The 17831-nt window shown below is 40.9% G+C and overlaps 1 protein-coding gene across 1 annotated transcript; it reads right to left on the bottom strand.

Moving 5' to 3' along the window:
• Positions 1-15063: 15063 nt before the first annotated feature.
• On the bottom strand, positions 15064-17275 carry tpbg (trophoblast glycoprotein). The gene has a single exon (XM_071468880.1). The coding sequence runs from the start codon at positions 16804-16806 to the stop codon at positions 15667-15669; it is 1140 nt and encodes a 379-aa protein (XP_071324981.1). The 5' UTR covers positions 16807-17275; the 3' UTR covers positions 15064-15666.
• Positions 17276-17831: the final 556 nt, after the last annotated feature.

Genomic DNA, 17831 nt, shown 5'->3' with positions numbered 1-17831 from the left:
GACTATGGCTATCCCACAGAGGTGACAGGTGGTGGGGAGGACGTTTTGATAAGCTGAGAGCATCATCTCATCTCATCATTTCCCTTTCTGCTGCAGTGTCTTCCTTCCTACAGCTTAGAGGATAAAAATGACTATAATATTTTTTTTTCTTTATATGATTTCTTTATCTTGTTTCAGTATTACTCACCTACACTGTACTGGGGTGGTGGCAGAAGCCTCAATGATGGATATTAGGAACCTCAGCAAACTCAAACTGAAACTAATGAAAAACATTCACTAGAAACTGCCAGGTGTAATTTGGATTAACTGACCTGTAAATGATTTATTTATGGTTAAACATGGAAATTTCCAGCCATAACAGAGGAAAATATATGATATAATAAATGATGGAATGATGGAAATGATATAATACCTAACGCACTAACTTTCCACTGAGCTACTTTGTGTTTCGCCTCCTTCAAATAATCCCTCATTTATGGGAAAAAACTATTTCCGTCACATTTTGTGCACGGGGCTTGTCTTTGCATTGTTTTCGTGCAATTTCAGGAAAAGACTAGAACCAAAGCTGTGATGTTCAGGTGTTAAAACTTAAATGTTGGACCTGCTCGTCTCCACGTCCTCTCATAATGATGAGCTCATCCTCGTGATGCCTGTGGCTGCAGATCTGGCATTGTGTCATGTTTAATAGCTTCTGTAACAAAGTTAAGAAATGATTCACTTCAATTTGCTGAAGGCTACTTGTGTTGTACTGTGCTGCTGCACTACGCTTTTCTGCACATGGAGAATGAATCATGGTCACGATTTCCCAGTTTTTAATGTAACTTTTGCAGAGGAAAGATGGGGGAGAGACAGCCAGTTTTTTTCCTGCTTTAATTGCAGTGCATGTTATTATCTGCAGGAGTTAGCGAGGACATTTTCACCAGTGATGTCTTTATAATTACCATACAATAGTTTTGACAGTCACTCATTGTAGCGCCATACTGTCGCATTTGCATATTTCTATAAAATGATCATTTTAACACACTGACAAAAAATACCATACTCAGTGGGAGAATGTGCAAATGTAATATATATTGAATTTACATGTGTGAAATATTTGTATATATATAATTAAAATATATGTAAAAAAATAAAAATAAAACATAACACATTTCATATTTTGACATGTATATGTGGCCCATACAAATATGTATGCTTATGTATATATGCTTATTTTGTAGACATAGGTTAAATCTATATATATCCATCCAAAGCCTGTCAGGATATGCTGATTATAAATAGCGGGTACCAAAACTTTCCCAGAAAGAAAGAAAGGAATAAGAACAACATACACAAGCATATAGAAGTTTGTATATGTATGTATATGTAAACTTAAATATAGAAATTAAATTATTATTAATAATTATTTTGTATTATTAACATATATTCTGACAACATAATATACCAAATAGAAATTCATCATAGGTATTTTTTTTATATTTTTGCAGGTACAAATTTTACTATAGGTATTTCATGTATGATATAAACTTATATCCTCATATATCCAGAGGATGTATATGTGTGATAATAATATACATACTGTATATGGCAACATCACTCTTGATATAGGGACATACTATAGATTTAATTTCTGTATGTTTCCCCCATCCTCAAAGACTTAATGTGGAGTAGAAACACAGAATCATTTGATGTGGAAATAGTGTAGTAAAGGTTATATTTCTCTTAGACTTTGATGACCAGGATTAAGTTACACACATTCAATATTTTTTTGATTTAATCTTGACCAAAACCATGCTTAGCCTTAAAGAGGCACTCCCCCGATTTTACATGTCACAATCAATTTCTTCATTGTGCTGAATATTATTCAGGCTGTGAAAACTGTTTTATAAAGTCCTCTGTGGCTGTAACGGACCTCTGTCAAGTCTAAGAAAATAACACAAGGTTGAGGTAATATAAAATTTCTCATGCCCCTTTTTTATATGGGACTGTGTTAAGTGTGTTACTGCCTGCTCATGCTAGTGTCAGGCTATTGTCCCATCCAGATATCAGTAGAAGCGTGTGGTATCACAGTGTTACATGGTTTGGGCTTGGAGACTAACGCCTGTTTTACAAACTAGCAGCGTTGAGTTTGAAAGACAATGGTATTGAACCTAAGCATAAGGAGCTACCTAACAGCAGCTTCACTGCTCCACCTGTGTTCACACAGCATGCATTCAGACACGGTGTTGAGTGTAGGACAACAGCATCTGGTATTTGTCTGAGCCCAATACAGAAACACTGTAGTTATTGGTGTAAAACGGAAGAAATATACTTTTCAGTTTGCTTTTACAGACATAAAGCTCAGGTGAAGCAGATGGACTGATTAAAATAAAAGTGTTCTGTCAGACAAGCTGCTTAACAATAACCAAAGTTTTAGCTTTACAAACTAAAGTATTAAAGTGACACTATGTAAGAGGAAGAATATGTTGTTTTGTCTTTCAAAAGTTACAATGCTCAGTTCAATACACTTAGAGGTTTTGCTGCAACAGCCTTTTTGGTTTGGCACGACCAGTCGCTTATAATATCTAATGGTAACAAACTTCAGATTTAGACATTGTTGTGTTACCAACATTATTTCAGCTGACAGCAACAGCTGACTTCATGATTTTTCTCCACCTGCTACTTTTACAGTGTATTTTAAAATAACAACCATCCCGTTATTGCCTCTCAGATAGGCTCACTTTGTGTGTGCACAACTCATAAAACTGTCATTTCATTTTTTTTCTTTGTGGAAAAGTAAGTTTCACACAATTTGTGGCTTCAACATATAAGCAGCGATTTTGGAGTGTAATTCCGCAAAACATTTCGGAGGAGTAGGCTGAAATCAAGTGTAGAGTGTAGCTTTTGCCTGTGAGCCTTACAGCTCTCTGTTGTTTTCATACCACTAAATGATGCCTCTCAGCGCTGTCAGCGTCTCAAGCAGCGGATGTTATTACAGCAGCCTTTTTCCTCTGATCTTCCTCTGTCTCTGCTTGTTATCCAATAGCTTCTTTATGACTTGAACAGCTCCATCATCACAGTACAGTGTCGCTGTAGAAGAGTGCTGCAGGCCCTGAACACTGAGCTTGTGTCACTGGCGTTATCGTGTGTCACAAGGTTGCGGCGCTTATAGGACACAGTATGTAGGCTGCAGCCCATCAATGGTTGTTGTGGAAATGCAGCTCCTACTGAAGGAGGGAGACTAAACTGGCCAGTAGGGATGATGATGTGATTACAGCGTGTGTGCATGCACAGCCGATCTGTTGTCATTAACATTTTACACTCCTCTTTGTAACATCAGTGTAGCACAGCATTATTGCCTGCGGCCTTGGCCTGCCTGCAACCCTGCCAACCTCGTTCAGGATCACTGCTGATGAGAGAGGGATGTTTGAAAACTCTGCTAATGGGCACAGCGAGGAGAAAGCGTTTCATTTTTCCACAGCAGCTGTCTGCTTGACTTTGTGCACCCTCTCACACATACACATACACACCTTTGTAGTCGCTCCCTCACTAATTAAAGCTGGAGCTTACCTGATGTCTGTGAAGGTAAATTAGCTCGCAGTCCTCAGTAGTCCCCTTGATTTTCTAAAAGTTTATTTATACAGCATATTTCAAAACAACCAAATAGTATTGAAACGCCATCATTATATAGCCAGTGCACGCAAGGGAGTATTCACATTTTTCACAGTTTTTATTGTGTTGCAGTCTTATGCTAAAAAAAGCCCTCATCAATTTAGACTCAATATGATAATTATATGTAATTATAAAATCATTTTTGCAAATTTATTAAAAATGAAAAACTGAAATATCACTTTGACATAAGTATTCACACCCTTTGCTATGACACTTGAAATTTAGCTTAGATGCCTCCCATTTGATTGAATCAGTCTCCCCCCGTCAAACAAAAAATAAACACTGAGCTTCCTCCATGTTTCCCCTGCTTTCAGTTCAGGCCTGAATTTTCCATCATTATCATTAAAATAAAAAGTGCTCTGAAAATGTATTATTTGGCCTCTGTATTGTCATGGGTTTGGATGTGGGCCGCCGACATTTTTGAGATTCTCACAGCCCAGCCAACATGTAGCTAGTTAGCCAGAGAGGTCGTAGCGAGTGTAAGATGACATTTAGTTTGTAAGATTTATTTTCTACATTAAATTGTCTTCCTCAGGTTTATCGAGAGAATTGAAGTAATGGTAACTGCACTACAGACAGTACATATACTGTATATTACATTCTGTTCCTTAATTAAGATTTGGAACTATATTACCCATGATGCCTGTAAAGTTAGTGATGGATAAGATTGGCGGAGTAAAATGATGTAAGGCCGTAAGGTGATTAATGACAGTTGTCAGTGTTCAGTTGTCCTACTTTAGAAGTGAACTTTCTCTACCCAGTTGCTCTGCCCACAACCCAAATGTAGACTGATTTAGTAAGAACTAAGTTTATTGTTAACACTACGAGTAACCAGCGTTACACTAGATTGTGCAGCCTTGTACAGCTAAGGTATATAAAACTTCAGAGGTTTAGATACAGTTTTATTGTTCACAATTATGTGACCTATGATAATAGTAAGACAGTTCTGTGTCTCCAGATTGTGAGAAAAGTACATGGTGATCTCAAAGTGACTGAGGTTAAACACACATTACAAACCAAGCGTGGCATTACAGCACATTCACTGCATGCAAATGCATAAGCCAAAGAACAAAATGGGTTTTGAAACAGCCGAGAGATCTTTATCAGACACTGCGGGTCTAGTGGGTCAGACCATAGCAGAAAACTGAAAGAGACCTGGCGGAAATGAACATTAACACAGAGCTCGCCTCATTTCTTTAATCTGCATATTCTCCATCAAATCAAAGAGATATTTGTGGGGGAACAATGCCCCACAGACATCAGGTCAGAACCTTCTCTACTTGGGCTGATTCTGATTTACAAAAATTCATCTGAAATAAATTGATTCTTCGACAAACAGCATCTCTGAGGGCCGACAAAATGTAGAAGTTGAGAAAAAGATAAATGGAAAGAGAAAGTAACAGGGGAAATAGCACATTTTGCCTCAGTCCATCCATTTTGAAGACTAAGAGTGCAGTGACGCCACAACATACCTTACTGGTTAGTGAATTTTGGCTGCCCACTCATGGACCCCTAAACCACAAGACCAGTTGTCACATCAAGTTTTCTGTTCATGTTTATTCCCACATTACTAAAGGGATTTGTGGGAGAGCATGAGAGATTAATCCTCCCTGAGCTAAACTTTTTGTATACTCCAGTGAATTGCAAGAATTTGGTTTTACCAGGAGAAATTGTATTTTCAGCTCAAAATGCCAAATACTGACATTAACCAATAATAAAGGGCTTAACCTGGTGTTTAAATGCATTAAGAAAGTATGGAATATGTGAGCCTGTACGTATAGAGAGGGCAGCACCTCACCAAAGCTAATTGAGTTTTTATCCCCCTCATCTCGGACTGGCTCACGTACAGAAGAGTAACCGGAGAGATCCTAATTGCCCAAAGCGTTGGCTTGTGGATGGTAATAGAGGTATTGCGAAGTACTATCTGATATCTACATATGAAGCTCATGTTACACAGCACTTTAAGAATATTGCATTTCATCTGTCGAGGGGCTGTCTGAGCCTGTATCTGAAGCCTATTTCATTATTCTCCGGCGCTGCTGCCAGACTGCTTTGCTGGCACGGAGACTCGTCTCATTTCATACAGAGAATAGAAAATGACAAGATGGAGTGCAAAGGGGCGGAACGACGTACTTGACAACTGGGGGCCGAGATTGTAACTGGAGAAATGTGAATGTAAGTATTTCCACATTCACTGAGGCTCCCAGGAGAGAGGGCTCCATTTGAGGTCTTGGATATTATACACACATGGAGAGTTAACAAAGTATGGACCCCTGAAACTGGCAGAGTTATCAGAAAAGGCCCAAATTATAATGCAATACATAAATAAATAATACTGTTCACTAAGAAATTAAAACTGACTGGAAAAATAAATAGTATTATACTTTTCCTTTGACATAAAGTCAGTCAGTAAAAAAAAAAAAAAAAAAAAGTGAAATGCTGTTATTTTTTTTCTTTGCCACCAATTACTACGGCTCATTTTGTCTCATTTCTTTAGTTTTCCCATTTTTGTAAACATTTTTTGTACACATCATCACATTTTAATTTTTTTTCTCATTGGTATATTATTAAGAGATGTGTTTCCCTGAAAATACTGATAGCTTAAGACCAAGCAGCAACCTCCTGGGCTTAAAAGTGAAGCAAACATCAAGGGCCAAAAAGTGCAGTTTGCTTCATTTGGCCTCTTGAGTCTGGCTCCAAAAGCGAGTCGTTCCTTGTAGACTCCATGTTAAAATGTTCAACTTTACAGCAGAAAAACAGTTTTGGTCTCTAGAGGTAATTTCTCCCTTGATGACAACTGAACTGGGTGGATTTTATATAACTCACCTGTTTAAATTTCATTAAGGATCAAAGTTATGCATATTTGAAGTGTGGTGGTGCAGCTCTGGGAAAAAGTGGAGAATAGATAAATCATTAAGTGTTTGCCAAGTCCAAAAAATAGATAAAACTAAGGAGCTGAAAAATAAAATGAACAATTCAAAAAGTCAATTCAATTTACTTATCTGAGAAATCTTGACTCTAGGTTGAAGGAAAACTGTATAACTCTGAATTTCTCTTCACACACCATTTAAAAATATGACTGAATACATTTTTTCTACATAAACACTACATTTTGTCAGATGGACAGTCCATCCTTGGACAGCATAATCCAGAGTAAATATTATGTAAGACCAGATGTAACATAGCCGTGAAGAGAGAAAGAAAATGTATTTGTAGACTAAACATACATGTTAAAGACCGGGGACATGCTGGTTTTCTGACCTGGCTGCCTCGTGTCGAGGTCTGTGAAACACTGGATCATTTTAGGCAACATAACAAATTCCTACTTCCTCTGTAAATGCTGTAGCCCGAGGAGTTGAACCAGTGTCCACTTTAACGCCACTTGTACCAAGAGATTAATGGCAGGAGCAGAGCTTTCATATTCTGTGTGGACCTTGTTACAGCGTTTCTACAAGGCCTGCTGAGCATCCTAATTTGGAGAAGAAGAAAAAACTACATGTTTTTAAACAGGGGTTTTTGACCTTCTGAAAACATTGCAGGATGGCGTGATCAAGTTCTCCTGGCTGTCGCTGCTCCCGGTGCCTTGCTGCTGTGTTGCTGAGGTCATTACTCACTGCGACACCCTCCGCTGATCTACATCATATTACCAAACGTTTAATATTGTTCCCTGCTGACCGCGTGGCCTCGCAAAACAACCACCAAGAGGTCTAGCAGGCTGTACTAAATACATCATCAAGATTGTTAAAGAGCTTCCCTCAGCAAATCCCTCACACCGCTGCGCTTCGTCTGGAAAACTTTTTCATTTTGCTTTGCAACTTTGGTCTGACGCTCTGGCTGATTAGTTATTGATCATCTTCTCTGAAGTGCATTGAGAAAATACACACACTATGCAATCAAAATCTTTAAGATTTTCCCTCCTGAGGAGTAAAGTGCTCAAAAGTCAGTGTGATAAACAACTGTACTGGGCTACAGTATATCATGCCTTTTTTCCACTTGTATTGTATTCAATTTTCTTACACTTCACTCTACAAAATTGGAAAGAAAAGTGCACGCAGAGAACAGAAAGCAACCAAGATGGTTTTTCGTATAGACCTGAGGCTACTGTATCTCTCTATGGCTCTCTAAATCAGTTTCATTTATCTCTCCCCTCAGATTATATAAGAATCACTTGAGCTTTATCAGATGGCAAAAATCTGTCACTAAGCTCTCGCCCTTTATTTGGACATGAGGGGGGGGGGGGGGGGGGGGGGACGACACTTGCTCTTGATGCTTGAAAGCAGAGAAATGATGGACAAACACACACAGCTCAAGTGGTGTTTAGGTTGCAGCATGTCCACATAGAAATGTTGCTGCATTTACCAAAAGAAAAACTGCTATCTTAGCACGTCAGCTCCAGTAGTTTTCATTAAAGGAGACATGATTAAGAGAGTATCATAAACAGTAACATTACAGCAGCAGTGTGACATTTCAGTGAATAAGCTTCTCATCTAACTCTCAGATCTTGAGAATTAGATGAGAAGTGTAGGATCACAACCACTTATCTGTCTCTAAGTAGAAAGCGTGGAGATGGTTAGCTTGGCTTAACATACAGACCAGAAATGGGGGAAACAGCTAGAAAGGTTAAAGCTTCATTAATTACACATTCTTTGTAGTTTGCACAAAAAAATTACAAGTTGCAGTTTTATAGGGGAGTTATGTGCCGGACTATGCCCTTCTTTAGGCCTGTCATCACTATACGATGACCGGTCAACCAGTGAAGTGGTATCAATCTTCTCATCTAACTATTTGACTATTCTTTTAAGAATTCAACCAAATCAGTCACTTTCAATGAAGATCTAAGTCAAATTCACCATAGTATTCAGGACCCTTCAGTAGCTGTTCTGGGGTTTTGATCACCTGATAAATGAACTGCACTTATGTAGTGGTTTTCTAGTCTTATCAACCACTCAAAGCGCTTTACAATGGAAGACACATTCACACAGAGGTTTTTCCCTACATGTAAAGCGTGTTTTTACCAAACATACACACTGGGGGCAATTTGGGGTTCAGTATCTTGCCCAAGGAAATTTCAAAATGCAGACTGGAGGAGCTGGGAATCAAACCCCTGACCTTCTAATTAATGGATGACTCGCTATATCTCCTAAGTCACAGCTGCCCATATTAACGGATACAAAGCGCTTCAAGGACTTCTCATCTGTTCTTCCTTACAAGCTGATCGAGTGATATGATTGAAAGCCCCAGAATGTATTAGAGTGTGAGAATGTGAGATTGTATTTCCTCAGTCAGAAATGAACTTTGAATCTATGCTTTTGAACCATGAACGAGAAACTCTGGAAGTGCTCAGAAAAAATGGAAACAGTTACAGTTCAGTGACAACAAGGGTAACATCATACACTCATGAAGATCATGTGATGCATTTGTGAAAGCTCTGGATCACTTACTAAAGACAAATTATCCAAAGACACACCAGAAAATTCAGTACCACATCTGCACTAGTGCTCATGACATTTATCCCTTTATTCAGCAAACTCTAGTTAACATTTCTCAATTAAGACGTTAGAGGAAAGATTAAAAGCAGCAGTATATGTAATTTATGAATATGCTATGTTAAACATTAGAATACAAAAAAAAAGCTCAAAAACAGCACACAAGCATCTTTGTATCTTCGATCATAATTAAACTCAGCATAGTAATATATTTGGAAAAAATATAGGCAGGTTAAACACTGTTCTTTTCCCCACCATCATATATTTACAATATTTGTTCATACATCGACTGTAATAATAATACACCCACTACTTGTTATGAGATGGCAGCTGATAGAAGGGCGGTAGACATCCTGGCTTCACAGATTGAGTATTAAAGTGATTAAAGGTAAGTAATCTGTGTTCAAGCAGTGAATGAACCAAAATGGCAACTGTGGGACCTGTTCACTCAGAGCTGTGTGGATTTAGTCATGACCCAGTATAAACACACAGATATCAGAAGGATAATATGTTTCCATGAGCTCAGGATCGAGGGTGTTATCTGGTCCAGGTCAGGTTTCTAACAGAGTCCAAACAGAGAGTAGCAGTTAATCTAATGACTTAGCAGTTTCCCTTTCTCTGCTGCACAAATGCTGCTATCATATTGTAATTAATTGGTGCACTCTTGATCCAGCATTAGTTTGTTAGGGGAGTGATGGTAATCTCACAGACAATCACTGTCTTCTGATCCTCTCTCTATTTTTAACTGAGAAAAGTGACATAAGACAAAGCCTGGTGCATTTTCTTATGTGTACGTCATGCTGCTACACATAACCAGGGCGTGATTGGATATGAAAGTTTAAGACCACTAATACTCTCATCTCTGTTGTGCCATCACCTCATTAAAGAGACAAACTAGTGTAAAAGCACTTGAACGTCTCACTTTCTGTTGAAGAGTGCACAGAAGAGAGCTTGACGGCTGATCCCAGCACCAGATGAACGTGTCCATGTTTTGAAATGCAGTGGAAATGTCCCTCATGTTACGGATATTACAAGAGGCAGGCTGAAAATGTATTGAAGGAAAACACCAGCTCCTTTTGAGACTGGCTCATTGATCAGCTATGATATCGATTGCCAAAAAATCAACACAAAAAATCATCAGTGTGTGCCTGATAGATTGATACTTACAGAGCTCAGAGGTAAAACTTCTTGAAGTCATGAGAGGTTGTGGGGGATTTATCATACTAAATCATAACACTGTGAACCTAAACAGCTGTAATGTAACCAGGGTTATTTTTGTGTGTGATCGAATACATACGGCATTTATCAGCGGATTTTTATGGGTCAGATGACAAATGCTATTTTGCTTTAGGTTTTTGTGCAAGACTTGATGATTTAGCTCTGGAGCTGCATTGAATTCTCCTTTTCTCACAAGATGCTGGTGGCCTATTTGCATGTATCAAAGCATGTAATCTACCAGCAGTACAAGAACATGCTGATAAAAAGAAATGTCCAGTATCAGGATTTTTTTTTTTTTTCTTTTTTGGAGGGAAATCTTATGCAAATGACAAATGACATCTTTTTGAAGTTATTAAATCCATTCTCTAAAGTCTTCCAAGAGGAAAGGTCACCCAGGAAAGGTCAGTATATTATTAACATTTTACATCCTCAACTTTCGTGCACTTACTCAACATTCTGTAAAAAACAAACTAGTAACCTCAGCTGACCCTCAGTGCCGGTAAAGGTCATTCTCAGTGTGTATTTTGACATTTTACATGTATCACGTTGACTTCCTTGTTTTTTCCTTTCTTTTTTTTGCTTTGTACGTGTTCAGCAAGTATAACCACCAGATATCTTAGCCTGAGCTGCATTCGCCTCCTCGACTCCCCCGTTGCTGCATTTCCCCCAGTATCTGTCCCGCAAGCACATGTGGCAGATGCTGCATGACCGAGCTCGCTCAGAGAGGCCACGGCGCTGTCAGCTCAGATCCGTCTTCGTTTAGGAAGGCGCTTGTTCATTAAGTCCAACATGGCTCAACAGGAGGCAGGCTTCCACAACACGCTCATGTACACCATCATAAATCCACATTAGAGAAGACGAGGCATCTCATGTGGGGGGAGGTTGCTGTTGTTGTTGTTGTTGTGGTGGTGGTGGTTGAGGCAGTGATAACAGATAGTCCAGGCCATCAATACCCGACATACAGATAAAGAGCTGACGTAGCTACTATATCCTAAAGGGCAATTGTGGAAATATCTGTTGCTTTGTTAAAAATCTTTAGCTTTTATTTAAGTCTACAAAGCATACCCCATATGACTGCCATTTATGTAGCCTGTTTTTTTTTTTTCTAAGGGAAAGGTCAGTGGCTGGGGCAACTTGCCAGGTGTTTGTGGAGCAGCAGAGCAGTGCGGTGCGGTGAATGTAATTACGGCACTCTGGCGATCTGATAACTTGCCAGTCTGTCTCTCAACACTAGGAAAGTGCACTAGCATATTAAATGTGGCTCAACAAACATGGTTGTGAGCAGGGAACAGTGTCTGTATGTGTGCACAGTATAATGGGGTGCAGGTTTTTGAAGGCCAGTTTGTTCTGTGTCATTATTCAATTTGAACACTTTTAGATTTGGTACATTTCATCCAAAAGAGTTTCGACTGTTCTGTTTTGCTTGAAAGGGTTGGAAAACTAAATTTCACAATTAAAGTCATAAAAAAATCATACTCACATGCCAATACCTACATTGAAATAATTATTGATCATTCCTCTTGTTACTGGCTGTTGAGCAGTGCCTTCAGCAGTGTGACTTCAAAGTAAGAGACCACACCCCTCGTTCTGTGCAAAAATCCAAGCCAGTAGGGGGGTTATGAAATGAAATGCTTCTCCCTGTGGCTTGTGACTGATGTTGGTGTCCTTATCAGACTTTTTCTTTTTCTTTTTTTTTTTAAAGTCATTGGTGTGTTCGCTTCATATTTGTAGGGTGTGCATGTCTACAAATTGCTAGATAATAGTATTTTAACTATACTCATTATTTTAAATCCGTCCATGAAACTCATTGGTTGTGGAACAACAAGGGACGAAGTTTTTGTTTCTTGACTTTATCCTGAAGGCAGCACTGCTCCCCAGGGGGGTACACCCCTTATCTGGAAGGAGGCGCAGCCATAAAGGTTAAAGTCAGGGAACAAAACCCTCCCAAGAGCAGTTGAAGCCATAGCTTACATGAGAGATCATAACATGATTGGCTGCAGCTTTGCTAGATGTACTGAGATGTACTGAGATGATTCTTCAGCAGTCAGGATCTTCAAAGTTACAGTTTGTTTTATTGCTTGATTAGCTCTTTGTGTTTTTTGTAGATTATTCTTTTTATTCAATTAAGACTGGAATTTTAAAGCATAACCACCTGAGGATGGACTGTGGATTTTTAATCTGATCTCTTCGATTGGAGTTACGCTAAAAAGGAATCTTTTCATGACCTTTATAAACAGGAGGAATTATTTTAGTGATGACTGACTCCTTCAATTTGCAGAAGTGCATATGAGTATTATATTAATATAGGCCCAGAGTAAGCTAAGCTATGGCATGGACCTACATAATCTATAAAATCTAATTCTGAAGTCACCAACCCATTACTAGGGCTTCGAATATCAGTTATATCGCTTCAGTATTTCACATCTGTTCCCCTAGAGCTGAATGACACTCAACAACATCTGCTTTAATAGATCAAAATCAACTGGGTGAGAGACCATTCAAACAGGAGGTAACAAAAGGGTACTCTCTGAATAAAAACAATGTTTCTGTCAGTAACAGTTGGGCCCCAGCAGGTCAGATAAAACAACAAAGTGGAGGAGACAAAACATTGTTGATATCTGAATCCCAAAGCTCCCAGTATCTGACAAACAGCTTCTGTTTCTGAGTAACAAGAACAAATATCAGTCCTGCTCCTGTCTGGATATGAGCTTCAGGCAACGGCTCTAACAGACAACTGAGAGAGTCCAGGGGGCTGCCAGAGACGCTCTGCTGCCTCTCTGGACCTCAGCTGACACCATAAGTCAATGACTGGCTATTTAGATGTCAAAGCTGTTTGGAGACTAGTGTTAACAAGCACAAAGCAGTCACTGAGTGAGCCAGAAAAGGTGCCGTCGTGCTTTGAGAACAGAGAGTACTCCCCACACTCATCTGTTTTATTCTTCTTCCCCTTCAACCATTCACTCTCTCACTTGCACCCCCCCCCCCCATCCCACTGTAATTACACTATCTCTGCCAAGCGTAGCTTGAGGCGTGGCTGGGCAAAATCACTTGTTAATATGAATCTGCAGAGTGTGTGAGGAGGAGGACTATTCACTGACAGTCTCTGTGGAAACATTAGGTTGTAAGCAGCCTGCACCTGTATGTCCCTCCTGGGACGCAGAGGTAAGGAAGCCTCACTTTGGGGAATCGTGTGTGTGTGTGTGTGTGTGTGTGTGTGTGTGTGTGTGTGTGTGTGTGTGTGAACTGAAACCATCCACTTTCAAAATGAACCTGTAACAACTGGAAATCCATGGTGAGGAAACAAGCGCTTGTAACGAACAGCTCTCTGGCTTGGGATTATTTAACCATCCGAAAATTACCTGCAAAATCTCAATCGCACAAAGGGCTGGAAAAATGAAGGTGTGATCATCAGAATAAAAGCTTCAGCAACACACCTTAAAGCCAAAGAGAATAATAAACCTGTTCAATGTGCAGCATATTACAGACAACTCCACACTCCGTCTCCCAGACAAAGAGATCTTCCGGCGGGAAGTGTGAAACTGAAGGTGTGACGACACGTCTTCAGCCCACAGGGGCGGCTGAGCGGCTGCTGTGTTTGTCAGAAGACACACAGAGCATTAACACCAGCCAGAGCACCAGACCAGACAGATAGTGTTACACATCGCTTCCCTTTCTGATGCCAAACGAGCGTAATCACACTCATCCAGAGACAATCAGGCTTATGGCAGCTGCTGATGGCAAAAAATTATTTCATACTGAAATACAAAGACGAGTCAGACATGAAGACATGTCAAGATACAAGATACGAGGCCTGGAATAAAACTGTGAGGGGAAAACTGGGCATGAGCCACGCTGTTGCACTGCAAATTACATGTAGCTGCAGGCTATGTGAGGCCAGTTGTTAGGGATGTTGTGTGTTTGTGTGTGTGTGAGAGTGAGTGATGGAGGGAGAGGGAAAATTATTGTCTCTAGGTGTTCTTCAACGGGCCAAGGAAGGTGAGTCAGTCCTGTGTGCAGACTTCATTAATTTAGACTGATAGACAGCAACATGCATGGTACACTCTTCAAATGAATACCACTCATTAATTATTCATACCATACCATACTGGATGGCGTGAAAAATAGCAGTTGACAGTGGGGTATACAGACCGACAGAACACTTTTTCCTGAAACAGCAGATACCATTTTTTCGGCAGCTGGGGTATATTGAAATGCTTACAGTTCTTGATGGAGTCTATTGGTGGATATCAAACCTGCCAACTGGCTGCAGCTCACAGACAGTATTTTAGGGAATTTCCTGTGGAGCCAAGGATTTTTATCAGATTCTCAGCAGGAAGCAAATTGGACGAGAGATAACAGTTGGCAACTCTCTTCACCTACAGACCTACAGATAGGCGCTCATTTAAATTCAGAAACTGTCCTCTATTCAACTTCTCAATCTGACTTTTTTCCCACTGCAGCAACTCACTAAAATAGCACTCACACTGTTGCAGAGGAGATAGTATAAATGTCTGCAACACCGCAAAAGTGCAGATGTTTCACGCGTTGTTGAACTTGTTGACAACTGGAGTAAGATTTAGTGCGTTAGGCACATCCTCAGGAATGAGTGTGTGCATGTGTGTGTGTCTGTGTGGCCCTGAACTCCTCCATCAAAGCCTTTGAATCACATTCCTCAGTCTTAAGATTAAAGGCCCTTAGTCAAGATGGATACCATCAATCCAGAGGCATTTTATTTAGATGAATATCTTCACAGGAAAAAAAAGAGCAATCACATCCACCTACTAAATCCAAAAACTATGCAATATGCACTATAATCATTCAAAAAAAAAAAAAAAAAAAAGGCATACTGTATATGACAAATTCACATATTAAAAGAACAAACTAAGAAAGAAGCAGTACAGCATTTCTCTGCAGCAGAGGCATAATGGGAGAGATGCAATGACCAGCTGTATGTTTTTACCAGGTATTCTTTCACTTAAAAGTCAATGCACTCCGTCCGTTTATCCTTTAGGAAAAGTAAAAATAGAACATATCACTCTTTGCAACTCTTCAGAAAAACCCTTTTCCCATGAGTCATTGTCCATGCAATGTTACAGCTGGCAGCTGACATCGCAGCTGCCAGGTACTTGTACAGGACATGCGGCAGTGGTTGAATGGATGTTGGTTGTGAGATTAGTTGTCACGACAGATGTAAAATTTGAATAGCATCATGAGGGAAAAGGGGATGGGGAGGAAGACTTTCATGCAAATCTTAATAGTTTAACGCATTTCATATCTCACTGTGGGGTCCCAGACAGTGTCCCATCCTGGGTCACACGTCCGAATTAATGCTCAGATTGGCCAAACGCGGGTCAGAGTTTATCTCATATCTGTAATGGTACCCCTCCATGTGGTCCCTACAAGCATCCCGGATGTTGTACATCCAGCGCTTGATGCCTTTTCTGTTCAGGTAGAGCACCAGCAGGAATATGACGCCGATCAGTGCCAGCACCAGCCCCAGGAAAACATAAGAAGTCTCCAGCACACTCTCCATGTCGCCCAAGCATTTCAGCTGTGAAGACTCTACCTGCAGGAGCGGCTGGCGCCTCAGGGCCTCAGGCTCTGCGCAGGTCAGGTTCTGCATATCAACGACCTGAGTGGAGTTTTTCAGCCACGACATCATCTCCTCGATGAAGCAATCGCAGCGCCAGGGGTTCCCCGCCAGCCAGATGTGGAGACCAGGCTTGACGCTGAACTCTGCCAGGGTGGTGGTTGGCAGGTCCCGCAAGCCGTTGTCCCTCAGGTCAAGGTCACGCAGCGAGGGCACCTTCAGCGTCCCGTTCTGGATGGAGATGATGGAGCTGTTCTGCAGGCTGAGGTTTACCAGGTTGGAGAGGCTCGTAAATATGTCTCCTGGAAGGATCACCAGGTCGTTGTTGGACAGGTCCAAGACTTTCAGCATGAAGAGGTTTCCACGCTGCAGGACACTTAAGAGCACGTCCATGGAGGAATGATCGGGAAAAGACCTACTGAGGTTCAAGACCTGCAGTTTGTTATCATCAGGGAAAGCTCTTTCACTGAAAGTCTGGATTTTGTTGTTGCTTAAGTCCAGCCGCACAAGGTTTGGCAAGTTGTCAAATACCATTGCGTCCACAGACTCCATCTCATTCCCACTGAGATAGAGATCTGTTAATAGTTTCAGGCCGGTTGGGAAAGAGTCCACATCAATACGGGAAATGTTGTTTCCTGTGACAAACAGAATTTTGGTATTGTTGGGTAAAGAATGCGGAATCTCGCCCAAGTCCTGGTTTTGGCATTTCACAGTCTGTGAGGAGCACAAGCATCTGTCCGGGCAGCCGTGACAGGACAGTGCGACTGCGAGGAGGAAAAGTAGATGCATCATACCGGACTTCTGTGCTCTCCCTCGGCTTTTTCCGCGGTTACATCCGCACGACGTGCTCAACAGGCGCATCTTGGATTGCGTCAATCTGTCTGCGCAGACGGTGCGTAAAGATTGTTTTTGCAACAATCCAGCTCAGTCACGTCTTTGTTCTTCCGCGGGGAACAAGGAAAAGTTTTTTTTCAACTGTCTCCCACCTTTGTCCTTTCGAAAACTGCTCCCACTATTCCAGCTCAAGACTCCATGTAACTACCCCCAAACCATTCTCGTTTTAGGATGAGTCTACATTTCCATGAGGATAAAGGCGATGTGGACGAAGCGTGCAAACTTATAGGATATCCTCTTGGTTTGTTTTCCAAACCTCAGATTTTCAAGAACAGAACAGCTACGCGATATTTTCCCTGTCCGAGCAAAACAATCAAGTCCGACGCAGAACCTGAACTTACTTGGGCTTGAGGTTCCGACACAGACACCGCTCCCTGTCTCCCGAAGATGCCTTGTGCTGCCTGCGCACTTCCACCTTACCGCTCTCCAGGTCGCTGGGAGTCTGGAGGGAAAGACCAAGCAGCAGCACGGTGCAGACCAATGGAAAGAGGGAACATACCATTATTCAGCAAAAGGGGGGTGAGCAGAAAACTCACACAAGTTTTATTTAGACTAATTTTAATTTCCTACCAATGCTAACAAGTGTTTCCCCCCCCCCCAAAAAAAACATCAATCTTAATTTGTTTGTATGAAGCATCCAAATGTGAAAATCGTGGCTAGCTTTCTTAAAATGGAGCATACTAGTGCACAGTGACTTGGGGTCCAGGGACCTCTGAGGGTCCCAGGGGGAGCTCCAGTGACGTTCCAAGCGAACTGAAGAGCAGTTCAGCCTCACTTCATGCAGCTACAATGGGGCCACAGTCTGTAGGCCTATTACACCATGTGGTAACGTATATATCTGATCAGACGTTTACCCAAAAGTGATGATCATCTACCAACATATTTTCAGATGGTAGCTCTTGGAAAAGATTATCTTCAGGGGCGCTCAGGGGGTAGATGAGTCCACTGGTCCCATGGGTAAAGCTCTTTAATCTATAGGCCTTTTTATATGA

Source organism: Trachinotus anak, unplaced genomic scaffold, assembly GCF_046630095.1.
Source record: "Trachinotus anak isolate AG129_WGS33_773 ecotype Australia unplaced genomic scaffold, CSIRO_AGI_Tana_v1 ptg000032l, whole genome shotgun sequence".
In the NCBI taxonomy this organism is placed as follows: domain Eukaryota; kingdom Metazoa; phylum Chordata; class Actinopteri; order Carangiformes; family Carangidae; genus Trachinotus; species Trachinotus anak.
This window is presented reverse-complemented; position numbering and strand designations above follow the sequence as displayed.

What these genes read in the sequence shown, in the direction of transcription:
- tpbg (XM_071468880.1), bottom strand. Translation starts at nt 16,806, where the DNA reads ATGCGCCTGTTGAGCACGTCGTGCGGATGTAACCGCGGAAAAAGCCGA.